The sequence below is a fragment of the Panulirus ornatus genome, chromosome 3 (genome assembly GCF_036320965.1).
Source record: "Panulirus ornatus isolate Po-2019 chromosome 3, ASM3632096v1, whole genome shotgun sequence".
In the NCBI taxonomy this organism is placed as follows: Eukaryota; Metazoa; Arthropoda; class Malacostraca; order Decapoda; family Palinuridae; genus Panulirus; species Panulirus ornatus.
This window is the reverse complement of record NC_092226.1, coordinates 63,740,048-63,752,769: the sequence shown is the minus strand read 5'-3', so window position 1 is coordinate 63,752,769 and position 12,722 is coordinate 63,740,048. Positions and strand designations below refer to the sequence as shown.

The 12,722-nt window shown below is 41.6% G+C and overlaps 1 protein-coding gene across 4 annotated transcripts in view; it reads right to left on the bottom strand.

Moving 5' to 3' along the window:
- The window catches only part of Syn2 (Syntrophin-like 2), a 946,823-nt gene that overhangs the window by 26,494 nt on the left and 907,607 nt on the right, over window positions 1-12,722 (bottom strand). For all 4 annotated transcript variants that reach the window (XM_071688033.1, XM_071688064.1, XM_071688042.1 and 1 more), the window contains 2 exons: window positions 9,203-9,571; window positions 8,817-9,001 (listed from right to left, as the gene is read on the bottom strand). In XM_071688033.1, coding sequence (XP_071544134.1) covers window positions 8,817-9,001; window positions 9,203-9,571 — 554 coding nt within the window. The remainder of the gene's footprint in view (window positions 1-8,816; window positions 9,002-9,202; window positions 9,572-12,722) is intronic.

Sequence of the window (12,722 nt, the reverse complement as noted above, 5' to 3'; positions counted from 1 at the left end):
ACGACGATACGATCCTTGGGTATGATGACCTGACCTTTGACCTCATTCTTATGGGTAATGGCAAAATGCTGAGCCATCGTTCCCAAATATCGTACCCTCGTGTGTAATTGTTGTACCGTCCGGCTCAAAGGAAATTTTTTGATGTCATGAACGAAGAATTTTTTTGATGTTTTTTTCAAAGTATTCTACAGAATGTAAGCTTTTTTAAGCTTAAACAACAGCTCAGTACGTAACATGTTTTAAGCTTAAGCAACAGTACAGTACGTAACATGTTTTAAGCTTAAGCAATAGTACAGTACGCAACATGTTTTAAGCTTAAGCAACAGCACAGTACGTAACATGTTTTAAGCTTACGCAACAGCACAGCACGCACCATGTTTTACGCTTAAGCAACAGCACAATATATAACATGTTTTAAGCTTAAACAAGAGCACAGTACGTAACATATTTTAAGCTTAAGCAACAGCACAGTACGTAACATGTTTTAAGCTTAAGCAACAGTACAGTACGTAACATGTTTTAAGCTTAAGCAACAGTCCAGTACGTAACATGTTTTAAGCTTAAGCAACAGTACAGTACGTAACATGTTTTAAGCTTAAGCAAGAGTACAGTACGCAACATGTTTTAAGCTTAAGCAACAGTACAGTACGTAACATGTTTTAAGCTTAAGCAACAGTACAGTACGTAACATGTTTTAAGCTTAAGCAACAGTACAGTACGTAACATGTTTTAAGCTTAAGCAACAGTCCAGTACGTAACATGTTTTAAGCTTAAGCAACAGTACAGTACGTAACATGTTTTAAGCTTAAGCAAGAGTACAGTACGCAACATGTTTTAAGCTTAAGCAACAGCACAGTACGTAGGCTGTTTCAAGCTTAAGCAACAGCATGAAAAAGCCAGCACAAGCAGGAAGGTCTGATTGGTGCTAGTGGAAGTAATCCGGAGGGGAATTTACATAAGCGATCTCTTCGTATGTTAGGCCGGGGTACAGATTAAAGTGCAAAGCCACTTTCACTTGATCCCTTAGTATAGAAGCTTCGTGCATCAGCTTAGCTGAACACCATGAAGCTAACATGCGTAAATGAGCGTAATACACATACATGACGCCACATCAATCAATTTGAATGAACATATATATATTAATATAACATATGTGTTTCAGTATGGACAATGCGTAAGTCATGTAAGATCCCCAGATAACGATACATATTTATGGGTCCGAATTAACGTAAGTCGTAGCCATAGTCTTCCATCCCTCCCCCCCCCTCACACACACACACACACACACACACACACACACGCCTCTAGAGTAATCCTCAGTGGCTGACACGAAAGATAACAGGGCGATACGAATGATAATGGGAAACACTGACCAGAGCAACGGGTAGAATGAAGTGAAATCCATCCCAGAATATATCCCGACCATTAACGTAGTCAACTCTTTCATTCTATATCTCTTAAACGCCTGTTTGTGATATCCACTTAGCCTTCACAAGTGCTTTATTGACTGCGCGCGCGCGCGCTCATACACACACACACACACACACATATACATATATATATATATATATATATATATATATATATATATATATATATATATATATATATATATATATATATATATATGCAGGTAATGCGTGGGAAGTATTCTTTCTCCCCTATCCCCAGGGATAATATATAAGTATATATATATATATATATATATATATATATATATATATATATATATATATATATATATATATATATATATATATATATGTATATATGATAGAGTTGATAGAGATGCTCTGTGGAAGGTATTAAGAATATATGGTGTGGGAGGAAAGTTGTTAGAAGCAGTGAAAAGTTTTTATCGAGGATGTAAGGCATGTGTACGTGTAGGAAGAGAGGAAAGTGATTGGTTCTCAGTGAATGTAGGTTTGCGGCAGGGGTGTGTGATGTCTCCATGGTTGTTTAATTTGTTTATGGATGGGGTTGTTAGGGAGGTAAATGCAAGAGTTTTGGAAAGAGGGGCAAGTATGAAGTCTGTTGGGGATGAGAGAGCTTGGGAAGTGAGTCAGTTGTTGTTCGCTGATGATACAGCGCTGGTGGCTGATTCATGTGAGAAACTGCAGAAGCTGGTGACTGAGTTTGGAAAAGTGTGTGGAAGAAGAAAGTTAAGAGTAAATGTGAATAAGAGCAAGGTTATTAGGTACAGTAGGGTTGAGGGTCAAGTCAATTGGGAGGTGAGTTTGAATGGAGAAAAACTGGAGGAAGTGAAGTGTTTTAGATATCTGGGAGTGGATCTGGCAGCGGATGGAACCATGGAAGCGGAGGTGGATCATAGGGTGGTGGAGGGGGCGAAAATCCTGGGGGCCTTGAAGAATGTGTGGAAGTCGAGAACATTATCTCGGAAAGCAAAAATGGGTATGTTTGAAGGAATAGTGGTTCCAACAATGTTGTATGGTTGCGAGGCGTGGGCTATGGATAGAGTTGTGCGCAGGAGGATGGATGTGCTGGAAATGAGATGTTTGAGGACAATGTGTGGTGTGAGGTGGTTTGATCGAGTGAGCAACGTAAGGGTAAGAGAGATGTGTGGAAATAAAAAGAGCGTGGTTGAGAGAGCAGAAGAGGGTGTTTTGAAGTGGTTTGGGCATATGGAGAGGATGAGTGAGGAAAGATTGACCAAGAGGATATATGTGTCGGAGGTGGAGGGAACAAGGAGAAGAGGGAGACCAAATTGGAGGTGGAAAGATGGAGTGAAAAAGATTTTGTGTGAACGGGGCCTGAACATGCAGGAGGGTGAAAGGAGGGCAAGGAATAGAGTGAATTGGAGCGATGTGGTATACCGGGGTTGACGTGCTGTCAGTGGATTGAATCAAGGCATGTGAAGCGTCTGGGGTAAACCATGGAAAGCTGTGTAGGTATGGATATTTGCGTGTGTGGGCGTATGTATATACATGTGTATGGGGGGGGGGGGGTTGGGCCATTTCTTTCGTCTGTTTCCTTGCGCTACCTCGCAAACGCGGGAGACAGCGACAGAGTATAATAAAATAATAAATATATATATATATATATATATATATATATATATATATATATATATATATATATATATATATATATATATATATACATATATATATACATATATATATATATATATATATATATATATATATATATATATATATATATATATATATATATATATATATATATATATATATATCATCCCTGGGGATAAGGGAGAAAGAATACTTCCCACGTATTCCCTGCGTGTCGTAGAAGGCGACCAAAAGGGAAGGGAGCGGGGGAGCTGGAAATCCTCCCCTCTCGGTTTTTTTTTTAATTTTCCAAAAGAAGGAACAGAGAAGGCGGCCAGGTAAGGATATTCCCTCAAAGGTCCAGTCCTCTGTTCTTAACGCAACCTCGCTAATGCGGGAAATGGCGAATAGTATGAAAAAAGAAGAAATATATATATATATATATATATATATATATATATATATATATATATATATATATATATATATATATTTTTTTTTTTTATACTTTGTCGCTGTCTCCCGCGTTTGCGAGGTAGCGCAAGGAAACAGACGAAAGAAATGGCCCAACCCCCCCCCCCCCCCATACACATGTATATACATACGTCCACACACGCAAATATACATACCTACACAGCTTTCCATGGTTTACCCCAGACGCTTCACATGCCCTGCTTCAATCCACTGACAGCACGTCAACCCTGGTATACCACATCGCTCCAATTCACTCTATTCCTTGCCCTCCTTTCACCCTCCTGCATGTTCAGGCCCCGATCACACAAAATCTTTTTCACTCCATCTTTCCACCTCCAATTTGGTCTCCCTCTTCTCCTTGTTCCCTCCACCTCCGACACATATATCCTCTTGGTCAATCTTTCCTCACTCATCCTCTCCATGTGCCCAAACCACTTCAAAACACCCTCTTCTGCTCTCTCAACCACGCTCTTTTTATTTCCACACATCTCTCTTACCCTTACGTTACTCACTCGATCAAACCACCTCACACCACACATTGTCCTCAAACATCTCATTTCCAGCACATCCATCCTCCTGCGCACCACTCTATCCATAGCCCACGCCTCGCAACCATAAAACATTGTTGGAACCAATATTCCTTCAAACATACCCATTTTTGCTTTCCGAGATAATGTTCCCGACTTCCACACATTCTTCAAGGCTTCCAGGATTTTCGCCCCCTCCCCCACCCTATGATCCACTTCCGCTTCCATGGTTCCATCCGCTGCCAGATCCACTCCCAGATATCTAAAACACTTCACTTCCTCCAGTTTTTCTCCATTCAAACTCACCTCCCAATTGACTTGACCCTCAACCCTACTGTACCTAATAACCTTGCTCTTATTCACATTTACTCTTAACTTTCTTCTTCCACACACTTTTCCAAACTCAGTCACCAGCTTCTGCAGTTTCTCACATGAATCAGCCACCAGCGCTGTATCATCAGCGAACAACAACTGACTCACTTCCCAAGCTCTCTCATCCCCAACAGACTTCATACTTGCCCCTCTTTCCAAAACTCTTGCATTCACCTCCCTAACAACCCCATCCATAAACAAATTAAACAACCATGGAGACATCACACACCCCTGCCGCAAACCTACATTCACTGAGAACCAATCACTTTCCTCTCTTCCTACACGTACACATGCCTTACATCCTCGATAAAAACTTTTCACTGCTTCTAACAACTTTCCTCCCACACCATATATTCTTAATACCTTCCACAGAGCATCTCTATCAACTCTATCGTATGCCTTCTCCAGATCCATAAATGCTACATACAAATCCATTTGCTTTTCTAAGTATTTCTCACATACATTCTTCAAAGCAAACACCTGATCCACACATCCTCTACCACTTCTGAAACCACACTGCTCTTCCCCAATCTGATGCTCTGTACATGCCTTCACCCTCTCAATCAATACTCTCCCATATAATCTACCAGGAATACTCAACAAACTTATACCTCTGTAATCTGAGCACTCACTCTTATCCCCTTTGCCTTTGTACAATGGCACTATGCACGCATTCCGCCAATCCTCAGGCACCTCACCATGAGTCATACATACATTAAATAACCTTACCAACCAGTCAACAATACAGTCACCCCCTTTTTTAATAAATTCCACTGCAATACCATCCAAACCTGCTGCCTTGCCGGCTTTCATCTTCCGCAAAGCTTTCACTACCTCTTCTCTGTTTACCAAATCATTTTCCCTAACCCTCTCACTTTGCACACCACCTCGACCAAAACACCCTATATCTGCCACTCTGTCATCAAACACATTCAACAAATCTTCAAAATACTCACTCCATCTCCTTCTCACATCACCACTACTTGTTATCACCTCCCCAATTGCGCCCTTCACCGAAGTTCCCATTTGCTCCCTTGTCTTACGCACTTTATTTACCTCCTTCCAGAACATATTTTTATTCTCCCTAAAATTTATGATATATATATATATATATATATATATATATATATATATATATATATATATATATATATATATATATATATATATATATATATACTAAGGCCTAAGAGTGCTATTTCCAAAAACAAAATTTCAATGGAACTACCAAAATTCATTTTTCTATAAAAGTAGTAAATACTAACATCCCCGACTCCCAAACCCTCTATGTATCTACAACAAACAAAAAATTACCACGAATTCATCAACCTAGAAATGACAAACATTATAAGTTATGATTCCATGTACCAATATCTCCTATAAACAATGAAAACGTGTACAGGATCATTTATTTACCAGTTGTATTTCACAATCATAATAACAACCAAATATGAATGCACTTTATAAACTCGGCTTTCACAAGCAAAGCTCAAAATTTACGAATGTGTGAGAACTGACATTGTATCCACTGTCTGTAAAACATGTAGGAATATTAATTTACTGTTTTAAGGATGTCTATTAAAAAGAGCAGAATGAAAAAAAAAAAAAGAAGAGACAGGAGCTTATTAATCTAAATTTCAGAAAAGTATGGATGGGAGTCTGTGGTCTTTCGTTGCAATATGGATGTAGATAAAAGCCATGAAGATCTTTCTTGGTTACTACTGACTCATCGACCAAGATTTAGGGGTTAGAGAGTTTGGGAGGTGGTCGTTGGAGGGTTCTTTGAGAGTGGTGACCGGCAGGGGGCTTTGGAGGTTTAGTAGGAGGGGAAAAAACTCTCTCTGGGAGGGATGGATTTCTTGAACGGGGTCTAAAGAGTGAGGTTATCAGACAAAGATTTTCATAAAGGAAAATGGAAACATTACAGGAGCTAAATCTCAAACCATGTGCATGTGTTTGTTTTGTTTATCTGTTTGTTTGTACGATTTGTGGATCTCCTACCCTCGCTGTACTTCACTAGAACACAAAATTCACCATATTCCACGACCGAAACCTGACAAAAACAGCAGAAAAAATTAACTAACTCATCGTGAAATATATATATATATATATATATATATATATATATATATATATATATATAAAGAAAAGTACATCCACATCAAGATCCATTATCTCTAACGCTATAGAGAATACATAGACAAAACAACCCATATTTTTCCTTATTACAGAAACAGTCTACGGGTCGACCCAACCATATTTCACAACGAGAAAGTCTACGGCCACCCCTACCCACGTTTCATTAGCAGGACTTCATGATTCAACCTTAGCACTATCCCTTACGGGCGCTTAAGCTCAACTGTTGGTTTGTGAGTACATCTGTGAACATGTTTTCTGTCTGTCCGTCCATCTTTCTGTCTATATAATCCTTGACAGTGTGGGTCACGCGAGCTACCGTACCGTAAAATTCGGCGATAAAAACTTCGCTTACTAGTACTGGCTGGCTATTGATCGACGTCCCTAAGCCACTATCGATAAGATAGTATGGCTCTGTAAGCCAGGGGATCTCGTGAATGGATGCGCCTCTCTTTACATGTAACTTTTATGTGTTGGTAAAGGAGAATGGGGCGTTACAGAGCCGACTTCCGTCGTAAGAAACGGGATTTCGTACGTAATCAAGAACTGTCTAGCAGAGAATAAGAAATATAATATAGCATGTCTATAAACCCGGATGCAACAATTGTGGATATGTTTTAAACTAACTTCTATATAACCTATCATACCTATGGGGGTATACTAGGATATATCTTATACTAACTTCTATCAAACCTATCGGGGTATACTTACTCATCTAAGCATTATATTTGTAGCTTAATTACACACGAGGCTTATAATTTAGAGATAGCTTCAGCGTACAATGGTGAGGATAATGTATGATTTTATTTGCTATGAGGTAAAGTGGAACACTGACCTTCCCTGTATACTACTAAGGTCAGGTCAGTGATGTTAGTGAGGCAAGCTGGTGATACAAAGATTTTGTTGGTGACTGCACAATACAGTATGGAGACATCTCACCCGCATGTTGGTGAGGCCAACAATGTTGTTGGTGACCCTAACATTATACAGTAAAGAGAAGGACAGGACCTGACCTACAGATACATTATACAACAAGGAGACACAGGATCTGACCTACAGATACATTATACAACAAGGAGACACACAGGACCTGACCTACAGATACATTATACAACAAGGAGACACACAAGACCTGACCTACAGATACATTATACAACAAGGAGACACACAGGACCTGACCTACAGATACATTATACAACAAGGAGACACACAGGACCTGACCTACAGATACATTATACAACAAGGAGACACACAGGACCTGACCTACAGATACATTATACAACAAGGAGACACACAGGACCTGACCTACAGATACATTATACAACAAGGAGAGACACAGGACCTGACCTACAGATACATTATACAACAAGGAGACACACAGGACCTGACCTACAGGTACATTATACAACAAGGAGACACACAGGACCTGACCTACAGATACATTATACAACAAGGAGACACACACAGGACCTGACCTACAGATACATTTACAACAAGGAGACACACAGGACCTGACCTACAGATACATTTACAACAAGGAGACACACAGGACCTGACCTACAGATACATTTACAACAAGGAGACACACAGGACCTGACCTACAGATACATTATACAACAAGGAGAGACACACAGGACCTGACCTACAGATACATTATACAACAAGGAGACACACACAGGACCTGACCCAAAGATACATTATACAACAAGGAGAGACACACAGGACCTGACCTACAGATACATCATACAACAAGGAGACACACACAGGACCTGACCTACAGATACATCATACAACAAGGAGACACACAGGACCTGACCTACAGATACATTATACAACAAGGAGACACACAGGACCTGACCCACAGATACATTATACAACATGGAGAGACATAGGACCTGACCTACAGATACATCATACAACAAGGAGAGACACACAGGACCTGACCTACAGATACATCATACAACAAGGAGAAGGACAGGACCTGACCTACAGATACATCATACAACAAGGAGAGACACACAGGACCTGACCTACAGATACATTATACAACAAGGAGAGAAACACAGGACCTGACCTACAGATACATCATACAACAAGGAGACACACAGGACCTGACCTAACCTACAGATACATTATACAACACAGGACCTGACCTACAGATACATTATACAACACAGGACTTGACCTACAGCTACATCATACAACAAGGAGAGACACACAGGACCTGACCTACAGCTACATCATACAACAAGGAGAGACACACAGGGGTCCTCACCTGTAAGTTTGTGAGTCCAATGATGTTGTTCGTGATGTGTTTGATCCACTGGGATAACATGGCTGCGTCTTGGCAGTGGACGACGCCAGTGCTTATTCCGTTGATCCCCCTCACTTCGAAGGCCTGAGGTCTGAGCTTGTCCGTCCCGAAGATGTAGCGGGTGATGTACGCCATCATTAGAGGCACTAGAGAGGGGGAGAGACATAGAGAAACACACACACCCCAACACACACAAGGGTTAGTCCAAGTGAGGCGTAAAAGGGGGGGAGGAAGGATGACATGAGGCTCTGGGCGTCTGCAAGTGAAGATAAATTTCAGATATTTTAAACTATAGGTCAATTAGAAAATGGACTGAGGGTTGCCTTCAGTCTCGTCCACTTACTCACCCGTGACGATGTCCACCCACTGCTTCTCCACCTTCGGTCCATTGGGCGTGGTGTTGGCGGTGGAGGTGGTGGTCGTGTTGGAGATGTCGTTGGAGATGACCTCATTCCGGCTATTGTTAACTTTGTTAAGGTTATTTGTTGTCGTGCTTTTGTTGGAGGGGGATGAGGAGTCGTTGGTGACGACGGTGCTGTTGTTCGAGACCATGGAGTCCGTCTGGTCGTTGTTGGAGATTTTGTGGTTGGTGATCTTGGCGGAGGTAGGGGTGTTGGAGGATGGGGTGGTTGGAGTGGTGGGGTTGGAGGGGGACCGCCATCCATCCTCTGGCCTCAGCTGGGACGTGGTGCTCTCTGTGGTCGTGCTGGTCGTGTCTGTGGTGTACGACCCCCACACACACAGTACACCAGGGCAGAGGAAGAAAGACAGATGAGGACAGCATCTCTCAGTCTCTCTCTCTCTCTCTCTCTCTCTCTCTCTCTCTCTCTCTCTCTCTCTCTCTCTCTCTCTCTCTCTCTCTCTCTCTCAATCATCAGTCTATCTCTCTGCCTATCCACTTCGTTCCTCTCTCTCTCTCTCTCTCTCTCTCTCTCTCTCTCTCTCTCTCTCTCTCTCTCTCTCTCTCTCTCTCTCTACTTCTCAATCATCAGTCTATCTCTCTGCCTATCCACTTCGTTTCTCATCTATCACCAATCTATCAATCTCTCTCTCTCTCTCTCTCTCTCTCTCTCTCTCTCTCTCTCTCTCTCTCTCTCTCTCTCTCTCTCTCGTCTGTCATCTATCACTCGTCTACCTACCCTATGCATCTAATCATCTATCTCTCTCTATATTTGTCTATCTTTCTATCCATCTATCTGCCTGACATTTATCACAGTCTATCTATCATATCTACCCACGTATCTATCTATCTGTCTATTCACATATCCACCACGTTGTCTGTCACCAGTAACTCTGCTCCCAATTCTATGTCTCATGTGGTGGTGGCCAGACCGAAATGGTAGACGGAACAGACGTGGAACAGACAGGGAGGAAGATGGAAGTGCTGGAAGAGGAAATGGAAAAGGTGAAAGGAAGAGAAAAAGGGGAGGAAAGAGTAAGAGATAAACAGGATAATATAGAAAGGAGACCTAAGTAATGGAAGATAATAACACCCAGTGAGATGAGATGATGTGATTCATAATGAAGAACAAGAAAATGAATGAAGGAGGAAAGAAGGTGACAAAGAACGGGAAAATAAATGAAGAAGGAAGGAAAGAAAGAAAAGAACGAGAAAATGAATGAAGAAGGAGAGAAGGAAAGAAAATACGAAAAAAATGAATGAAGAAGGAAAGAAAAATGAGAAAATGAATGAAGAGGAAAGGAAAGAAGGAAAGACGAGCTCAAAGAAGAGAAAAGAGAAAGGGAGTGGGAGAGGGTAAGAAGAAGAGGAGCGAGAGAAAAGAGAGAGAGAGAGAGAGAGAGAGAGAGAGAGAGAGAGAGAGAGAGAGAGAGAGAGAGAGAGAGAGAGAGAGAGAGAGAGAGAGAGATAAAACCCACTCCGCTTCCACAGGTCGGACTTTTAGGATTTTCACACGGGGGGGTGGGGAAATATGTCGCAGTTTTAGCGTCGAGGGGAAGGACGTGCTCCCTCCCCCCCCTTCAGCCCAAAGTGGGAAAAATAATCCCGTATTTTTGAGAGGGATTAACTGGTGGGATTTTTAAGGGACAGCTCCCTCGACCTGGGAAGGCTAGGCCAGCCCGGCAGATGGAACTGTGTTAAACTGTGTTAACGAACGCGCAGTTTTCAGTATAGTCTGACGTGGTATTTCAGGGAAGGTTTCAGACACTTCTATGGGTGAGTATATATATATATATATATATATATATATATATATATATATATATATATATATATATATATATATATATATATATTAGGTACAGTAGGGTTGAGGGTCAAGTCAATTGGGAGGTGAGTTTGAATGGAGAAAAACTGGAGGAAGTGAAGTGTTTTAGATATCTGGGAGTGGATCTGGCAGCGGATGGAACCATGGAAGCGGAAGTGGATCATAGGGTGGGGGAGGGGGCGAAAATCCTGGGAGCCTTGAAGAATGTGTGGAAGTCGAGAACATTATCTCGGAAAGCAAAAATGGGTATGTTTGAAGGAATAGTGGTTCCAACAATGTTGTATGGTTGCGAGACGTGGGCTATGGATAGAGTTGTGCGCAGGAGGATGGATGTGCTGGAAATGAGATGTTTGAGGACAATATGTGGTGTGAGGTGGTTTGATCGAGTAAGTAACGTAAGGGTAAGAGAGATGTGTGGAAATAAAAAGAGCGTGGTTGAGAGAGCAGAAGAGGGTGTTTTGAAATGGTTCGGGCACATGGAGAGAATGAGTGAGGAAAAATTGACCAAGAGAATATATGTGTCGGAGGTGGAGGGAACGAGGAGAAGAGTGAGACCAAATTGGAGGTGGAAAGATGGAGTGAAAAAGATTTTGTGTGATCGGGGCATGAATATGCAGGAGGGTGAAAGGAGGGCAAGGAATAGAGTGAATTGGAGCGATGTGGTATACCGGGGTTGACGTGCTGTCAGTGGATTGAATCAAGGCATGTGAGGCGTCTGGGGTAAACCATGGAAAGCTGTGTAGGTATGTATATTTGCGTGTGTGGACGTATGTATATACATGTGTATGGGGGTGGGTTGGGCCATTTCTTTCGTCTGTTTCCTTGCGCTACCTCGCAAACGCGGGAGACAGCGACAAAGCAAAAAAAAAAATATATATATATATATATATATATATATATATATATATATATATATATATATATATATATATATATATATATATACATATATATATATATATATATATATATATATATATATATATATATATATATATATATATATATATATATGGGGTTGTGGGGAGGAGGGTGGATGTGTTGGAGGTGTGGTGTTTGGGGGCAGTGTGTGGAGTGAGGTGGTTTGGTCGAGTGGGTGGTGAAGGGGTGGGAAAGATGTGTGGTGATAAAAAGAGTGTGGTTGAGAGAGCAGAAGCGGGTATGTTGAAATGGTTCGGTCACATGGAGAGAGAATGAGTGAGGAAAGATTGACCAAGAGGATATATGTGTCAGAGGTGGAGGGAACAAGGAGAAGCGGAAGACTAGATTGAAGGTAGAAGGATGCAGTGGAAAAGATTCTGAGCGATCGGGGCCTGAGAATGCAGGAAGGTGAGAGTCGTGCAAGGAATAAAGTGAACTGGAACGATGTGGTATACCTGGGACGACGTGCTGTCAATGGACTGAACCAGCGCATGTGTAACGTCTGGGATAAACCATGGAAAGTTTTGTGGGGTCTGGATGTGGAAAGGGAGCTGTGGTTTCGGTGCATTACACATGACAGCTAGAGACTGAGTCTGAACGAATGTGGCCTTTGTTGTCTATTTCCCTGGCGCTACCTCGCTTGGACAACAATGGAGACAATTCGCCCTTGAAATTGACTCTTGTAAACAGCCTTAACACAGGCCACACAAACAGCCCT